Source organism: Silurus aristotelis, assembly GCF_946808225.1.
Source record: "Silurus aristotelis genome assembly, chromosome: 7".
NCBI classification, from domain to species: domain Eukaryota; kingdom Metazoa; phylum Chordata; class Actinopteri; order Siluriformes; family Siluridae; genus Silurus; species Silurus aristotelis.
This window is the reverse complement of record NC_139580.1, coordinates 25,417,432-25,425,796: the sequence shown is the minus strand read 5'-3', so window position 1 is coordinate 25,425,796 and position 8,365 is coordinate 25,417,432. Positions and strand designations below refer to the sequence as shown.

Genomic DNA, 8,365 nt, shown 5'->3' with positions numbered 1-8,365 from the left:
ATAATATTAACAAATGCAAAATGCAGGAATAAATGCATATTTGTAGAGCTTAATTGTGTACATACAGTAATAGCACTTTGAGAGAGAGAGAGAGAGAGAGAGAGAGAGAGAGAGAGAGAGAGAGAGAGAGAGAGAGAGAGAGAGAGCGAGAGAGAGAGAGAGAGAGAGAGAGAGAGCGGGAGAGAGAGAAAGAGATAAAGAAGTAAAACATACAAACCATATTAGTTACAAGCAACACTCATAAAAGCCAGAGTTTCCTCGCTTTTCGAATGAGCCAGAGCAAACAGGACTATTGTCCTCCTGCTGGAACTGCTGAACTTCTGTTGAGGAGGAATCAGCGCTCAGCACTTAACACTGTGTCTGTCACAGCATTAACAGGGGGAAAAAAACACACACCCACACAGAAAGCCCAAAAAGCAGCAACCTGCTGGGTGTGAGGCAGTCGTGCATCCCTGCTGAGAAGTAGAAAAGTTATGTCTGGATGTCTGAGTGGTTTTGTATGTTAGCAGGCAGATCTGGTGATTGGGTTTTGTGCGTAAGGCACGCACTAAGGCGCTTAACTTGTCACTCGCCAGGCTCAAGCGCAGGAGGCAGAACCTTGTGCGTGAGAGGGAGAGAGAGAGAGAGAGAGAGAGAGAGAGAGAGAGAGAGAGAGAGAGAGAGAGAGAGAGAGAGGGAGAAAGAGAGAAGCAGAAAGATTCACAGTGGTTCAGATGATGGCAGTGTTTTCAGATGGAAAGTGTTTGAGACGGCTGGCTGATGAGAGGAAAGCCCTCAAGCGAAGCTGCCCCCAGGGTGGGGGCTCGTGCTGAAGCGGGGACGTGCACAGCACCGAGGAGACGTACCAGATTTCTACAGAAATGCCCACCAACCTCAGCCCTTCAAGCAACCACAGCGCAGCCCAGCTCTCAGGCACAAACTACAACTTTCCAGCACTTGTCTTTGGGATCCTGCTCATCGTCGTGATCATCTGCGGGAACGTGCTCGTGTGCCTCAGCGTGTACAGAGAAAAGGCTCTAAAAACCACCACCAATTACTTTATCGTGAGTTTAGCCGTCGCCGACCTGCTCCTCGCAGTGCTGGTTCTGCCTCTGTTTGTCTACGCAGAGGTAAGTGCAACAACCCCTGCGATTCACTATACATCTTATTTCTAGGCACATAATTCTGAAGAGCTTCAAACCTGTCAAGTCAATATATTATTAAAAACAAGGCTCTTCATTCTATCCATCAACATTTATTTAGGCTTTATTTCTGATTTAATTTATCCCCTTTTTTTAGTTTGAATAACCTCTAATTTTCTGGGACGGATTTCGACTAGAGTTTGTAGTGTGGCTGTGGGAATTTGTGATCATTCAGCCACAAGAGCTTTAGTGAGGTCAGGGTGCAGTCAGTGTTCCAGGTCATCGCAAAAGCTGGTCAGTGGCTGCAAGGTTCTTTTACTCCAATTTTGCCAAATCATATCTTCATGGGACTTCATGTGGAACAGGCCTGAACCGGTTACTTCAACTGAAGGGAAATTGTAATGTCACAGCATACAAAGATATTCTGTACAACTGGGGTCATTACGAGAAGAAATACAAAAGGGCGTCCGCATACTTTCGTCCATTTATTGTAATTCGGTCACATCCCTGGTCCATCCACATGTTTTGTTTCGTCACCAGAATTGCTTGTATGCTTCCGAGCTGGAATCCAATTACCCGTTAACCATCCATTTAGCATGGGCTTGGGTTCACTTGGCATGTGTGACGGAAGCGACACCTCCTGCGGAGTGCATCTGTGTCAACCCGCTCGGGTTTCCAATCAGTGAGCAGTCGGTACAGACCTCGTGTCCAACATGTTTGGGTTTGAATGCAGAGGCCAGCAAAACAGACTTGCAAAAAAAAAAAAAGGCAAGACCTTAGTCCAGGGATATCGAGTCCCTTGTATTTGACTCCACATTGTAGAAACAAGTTGGAAGAGGAAGTGTTACTGTAGGATACCTGGTTACTCGTGGTCAAAGTCTTGCATGACATCCTTACTGTGCAATCCAACAGCGTTTCCTCATTATCATACTCCACACTCTGTTGCCAGGAGCTCATGCATTCCACTTGTAGGGCAAATATGGGTCATTGGCATAAGAAAGGAGCTATTACCAATAAAACAATCGAGTCTATCCATTCCTCATCATTAAAATGCCATTAAACCCTCTTATCTGAGGCCCCCCCAACACCCCTACAACCCCCTTTTGAGACTGGGGTGGGTATCAGTCCCAGAATAGTACATCAGTTTAAGGGACATGGAGTAAGTGTGTGTGTGTGTGTGTGTGTGTGTGTGTGTGTGTGTGTGTGTGTGTGTGTGTGTGTGTGTGTGTGTGTGTGTGTGTGTGTGTGTGCATTTTAGGATTAGGAAATAAAGTACATCATAAGTATGATATGGCAATTTCAGACTGCCAGAAGGGTAAAGGATGAGAGAAAGAAGTAGAGCATAAGCACCAATGTAAAAGAGACAGAAGAGAGAGGGAAATGGAGAGTTGTATGATTGCACTAGGATTATTATTATTAATATTATTTGATGTATTACAGTTCATTTCTGTCCTTTCATCTCATTGTTTCAATACAGACACTCTGTGTAATGATTTAATATGTTCATTAATAACAGTTTTTCTTTTATTAATAGCAGTTCGTCTGCAGAACTGAATATAGACACCGATCAGGCATAACATTATGACATTATAACATTATGGGCAGTGAAGTGAATAACACCGATTATCTCTACTTCATGGCACCTGTTAGTGGGTGGGATATTATTGGGCATCAAGTAAACATTTTGTCCTCAAAGTTGACGTGTTGGAAGCAGAAAAAATGGGCGAGCGTAAGGATTAGAGCGAGTTTGACAAGGACCAAATTGTAATGTCTAAACAACTGGGTCAGAGCATCTTCAAAGCTGCAGCTCTTGTGGGTTTGCCCAGTCTGCAGTGGTCGCTATCTATCAAAAGCAGTTCAAGAAAGAACAATAGTAAACCGGCGACAGGGTCATGGGCTCATTGATGCACATGGGGAACAAAGGCTGGCGAGTGTGATCCGATCCAACAGACGAGCTCCTGTAGCTCAAATTGCTGAAGAAGTTAATGGTGTTAATACTCGATGGGTCAGAACTGTTTTTGCAGCTAAAGGGGACAAACACAATATTAGGCAGGTGGTCATTATGTTATGGCTGATTGGTGTATATGGTTATGAATATAAAGCAGGTTGAATTAAATTGTAATTAAGAGAGAGAGCTCTTCATTCGTTTTTTAGTTCCTGGATGGAGTTTGGTCCTTGAACATGACCGTGTGTGACGGCCTGATGACCATGGATGTGATGCTGTGTACTGCCTCCATATTCAACCTTTGTGCAATTAGCATTGACAGGTAGGTTTGCAAGAGAGAGAGAGAGAGAGAGAGAGAGAGAGAGAGAGAGAGAGAGAGAGAGAGAGAGAGAGAGTGAGAGAGGGAAGATAAATAATAATTACAGTGAAATTTCATGTAGTCTTGATTAACTTTGATCATACAAGTGTAGGCAAATGAGGGATATAAATATGACAGTCATCCTAACTGAGGACAGCTGCAGAGTCAATCATATCTGAAACTTAAGGAGATGGTGGCATATTAGTTAAAGCATTGCACATTGGCATTGGAACCCCATAGCTGCTCAGTTGTATGAACGAGATAAATGTAAGTCTCTCTGGATAAGGTTGGCTGCTAAATGCTGTAAATGTAAACTTTGTGCACAGGATGTAAAAAGTGCACAAGCCAAAGTAAACAAAAGAAGTGGATTTCCGAGACTTTTTGAAAATTGTAGACAAACAGAACTGAAACTGTCATTTATATCATGTCTGTTTGGATCCCTGCAGGTTTATTGCTGTGTCCGTCCCACTCAATTACAACCGCAAACACGTGGACCAGCGGCAGGTTGTCCTGCTGTCTGCCACGTGGATACTGGCATTAGCTGTGGCTTCGCCTGTGCTGTTCGGCATCAATGACGTGCCAAACAGGGACCACAGAGAGTGCAAGCTGGAGAATAACAACTATGTGGTCTACTCCTCTGTCTGCTCATTCTTTGTGCCCTGCCCAATCATGCTGCTGCTCTACTGTGGAATATTTCAGAGCCTCAGGAGGTGGGAGGAGGTGAGGAAAGCCAAGCTGAAAAGCAGCACACAGGCCTGTCACAAACTTGACGAGACAGCAGCATCTCTACTGCCGCATGCGTCTCTACCACCACCTCTTCCCCCAGTCATAGAGAATGACTTTACAGACCTTAATCTAAACGAGATGGACCCGGATCCTGTCCCTGACAGTCCGTATACAATACAATATAAAAATGGGCCTGTAGCTTCTCTGACCTTCTCCGAGAGTGGTTACAATCAAGATCGGAACCAGGAGAAGAAGAGGGCAAAGATTAATGGGAGGGAGAGGAAGGCCATGAGGGTGCTTCCTGTCGTAGTAGGTGAGTACATCTGCACCATTAATGCTCTTGCCGAAAAAAAAGAAATTGCAAATTACAAGACAAAGTGTCTTGGTGCATGAGTTAAGTAAAGACTGTGTATCTGTAGAGGAACATCATGGTTTCAAATGATATTCCCTCAGCTGGTGTCTCTAAGGGCCCCAAGATTGGCAGCTTGGCAATACCAGGACTTGAACCCCTGACCTTCTGATCAGTAACCCTGCACCTTAACCACTGAGCTACAGTACCACCTCCCAAGATTGAGAAGCACGCTGTAGTAACCGTCGTGTGAATCAAATAGGGCTGAGTGATATAACAATATGTCAATATCAAGGTTATGACACAGAATGAGGTATCGGAGGTATCTGGGATATCGTATTTATTTACTACGATTAAAAGATTTTAATAATTATATATTGATTTGTCACAGCTTACTTTATCAATAAAATGCAAAAATTAGAAAAAGATTATTTTTGGTGTGAATTTTGTACATTTATGTTTAATAAATATAACTATACTTCATAATAAAATATACAATATAATATTAATAGATTTTTTTTTCAACAGCACATAATTGTTTAAACAAACAGTTTAATGCTAATAATTAAACCAAAACCTAAATATTGTAATACATATCATAAAACATATATATATATATATATATATATATATATATATATATATATATATATATATATATATATATATATATATATATATATATATATATATATATATATATATAAGTTCTAAACTGATTCTAGATGAGTACACGGAAATCATCAGAATACTTTATTGATCCTTAAGTAAAAATAGGGAAAAACATCATGCCCATCTTTTATATTTATTGCATTTGAAAGACACCCCTACCCAAAGCGATTTACAATGACACCATTTACACAACTAAGTTGAAGGTTACGGGCATGCTTAAAGTCTCATCATTGGTGCTGCTGGGATTTGAACTGAAAACCATTGGAACCCCTGACCTACCGTTTCCTTTCCTCATCAAATTTGTACAGTCTGTACACCTTTATATGCAAACACATATAATATAATAATCTGCTTTGTTGTTTAGTTTGTTGCTACAAGGTTTGGGAAAAGGGACACATATGAGTGTGACAGTCAGGTGTCCACATTCTTATTGTCATCGTATGATATTTCTTTTTGTGCTGGATTTTCAGGCTAGATAAAGAGCTTGGTGTGTACAAAATCGTAAGCTTACTCAAATAGCTAACTAACTACAAGGTGGTATCAAAAAAGTTTCCAGACTAATGGTGCTAACTGGTGCTATTCGGACGACGTGCATAACCACGTCTGCGAATCCATCAAAGAGCTAGCAGGAAATTCCGCATGAAACTGAGCTAATTTGCCATGAAGACGTTTTCACATGACATACGTTTGACATTAAGCTCAAACCCCGAAAACGTCGAAACCATTTGGAAACTTGTGCAACGAAACAGGACAACGATCCACATGATCTCATTGCACTTACCCTACTCGCCAGAGTTTTCTCCTGCGGTCTTCGCCCTCTTCCCAACAATGAAGATCAAGCTCAGAGGGTCGCCATTTTGACACAATTGCAGAGATCTAGCGCGAATCGCAGAAGGTGCTTGACGTGCTTCCAAAAGAACACTTCCAGGACACATTTCAGAAGTAGCAGGAATGCTGAGTGCATTGAGTGTATGAAGTAGATAAATAAAATACTTCTAAAAAGAGCTAACCAAAGCTTATACCTCCTCTTACCCCTAGCTAGCAAGCTTCATATGGTGCAGTATGCTAGGTAGTGATGTTTGTAAGTGTATTCCAGGTCTGTCATGGATTGCAATTGAACTTTTTTCCAATGACCAAAATTAGGGCATTGGCTTTGCTGAGGAAAACATGTTCAAAATAATCGCTAATCTCGCTAATCTAAACAATAGCTTCATGTATAGAATTTAATGATATTAAGCAGATGGATCATTTTTATTATTATTAAAATGTTTTCGGAAGGTAAATCCAGGACTCACATAAAACAGTGAAAACTGAGTGGCTCTTCTATACCACACTGGCTAATCTCAGATGCTTAAATCCTCCAATCCTATTATGACATAACCTTTGTCCTAGGATGAACGCAGCTATATGGAGCTACAAGAGGACACACACATTTAGAGCATTGTGGGCACACACACAGCGTTCACCAGGAGAGTTAAAGCACATGCTTTAACACAGCAGGGTACCCAGTTAGGGGTGTATATGTGTTCGTGAAAGCCTTGTGTTCGTGTGATAGCGGCGCTTTGGTGCCATGGACCTGGCTCTTTTTATTTAAAAGCCTTATTTAGAAGTATACATTTGTACAGGAAGTACTTCAACCAAAGTTATTTTGGTGTTGTATTTTGTGCGTGTGTGTGTGTGAGAGAAATCTATTCCTCATTATGTATAGCAGTCCTCCTGCAGCTCCTTCTCTCTTCGCCCAATTCATCCCTCCACCCCCTTGTCCCTCGTGATGGAGTGATGATGGTCTTCAGCGTTTGACAACAGGGACAGTGACAGAGAGCTGGTCCATAATTCATAAACTGAGGACAGATGAGTCACTGTCAGTCACATGCCTCTTGCTAAAAAACCGCTCTGAAAGAATACAAATCATTCATGGCAGCATGCAGGGGCTAAATTCTTAGCCCGGTCTTTCGCTTCGAGATGATTTCTAACTAATATGTGAAACATAAACCGTTCCGCCTCCCATGTGCCATGATGACGTACGCTGTGCTTTTCTTACCAGGTGCCTTCCTGTTCTGCTGGACGCCGTTCTTTGTGGTGCACACGTTGCGTGCTCTGTGCGAGGACTGCAACATTCCCGGCAGTCTCATCAGCATCGTTACGTGGTTGGGTTACGTCAACAGCGCCATCAACCCCATCATCTATACCGTCTTCAACACAGAGTTCAGGAAGTTCTTCAGGAATTTTTTACCCACATGCTGCTAGACACGCCGCATGCTGCACAACGTTCATCCGGCCAGTGCAACTTGAGCCCTGACCATGATTGTAATAATAAGGCAATGCTAACATCTTGTATATAGTAGAATGTAAATTCCACGATCACGTTGCTGTTTGTATTGTTTTATCATTTCAGTGAGACACTTTTAATGGCCTTGTTCATAGGCTGGTATTGCATGTCGAACATAAATGACCTTGCTCTTCAGCCTGTAGGCTAAGTTTCCAAAATGTAGTCATTTGAACATCTTTTTTTTATTTAAGATTTAACATTTAACATTTATTTAAGATGGATGAATGCAACACTAAATGAGCATCTCACTATGTTACAGCTTATGGCCTTTCATTGTCCCACAAGGTCCATACACTACAACCCCCTGCCTGCATGAGAGAAAAAAAACCTGCCTCAGCTTTTTTCTTGGTTCCTGCAAGATCTTCTGAAAACTGGCTATACGAATCTAGTCACCACAATGAAATGAATCTCCACTAAAAGAAACATATCAGGTTTTTCCACACACGATCTCAAGTTTGGTGATCATTAAATGTATGTAAACGTTATCAAACATCGGACTGCAGATTTTTTTATTCCAACCAAGAGTTGGTGGGCTGTGCATTTAACACCTATAGTGGTGCCCTACCTAAATAAATCCACCTCTTAATACAATTGTTTATGGCGCCACTGCTAAAGAAACCATCAATATTATATAGAAACGCAGTACAACATGGAGCAGCATCACAGTCGGGTATCTCATACAGAGAGAATACATGCTATTGCTAAAGCAAAAAAACCAATGAACACAATTCAACAAGTCTCCTTTCACTGTAGCCACAGCTGCACCGCCAGCATACATCATCTTTAGCAGAAGCATCGATATCAACCTCATAAAAATAACCCCCGGTTTTCTGTGTATTTTTGTGCAATTTGTTCATGCATTCTG

At 41.8% G+C, this 8,365-nt stretch overlaps 1 protein-coding gene across 2 annotated transcripts; it reads left to right on the top strand.

The window, feature by feature from the left end:
* The first annotated feature begins 289 nt into the window (after nucleotides 1-289).
* On the top strand, nucleotides 290-7,953 carry drd4a (dopamine receptor D4a). 2 transcript variants are annotated; one of them, XM_083546456.1, is made up of 5 exons: nucleotides 290-600; nucleotides 636-1,109; nucleotides 3,276-3,388; nucleotides 3,871-4,463; nucleotides 7,216-7,953. In XM_083546456.1, exons 2-5 carry the CDS (start codon nucleotides 861-863, stop codon nucleotides 7,416-7,418), a joined length of 1,158 nt encoding a protein of 385 aa, XP_083402582.1. In that variant the 5' UTR covers nucleotides 290-600; nucleotides 636-860; the 3' UTR covers nucleotides 7,419-7,953. The 2 variants fall into 2 exon arrangements, with proteins under 2 accessions (XP_083402582.1, XP_083402583.1); XM_083546457.1 differs by lacking the exon at nucleotides 7,216-7,953 and adding an exon at nucleotides 4,604-4,930.
* Nucleotides 7,954-8,365: the final 412 nt, after the last annotated feature.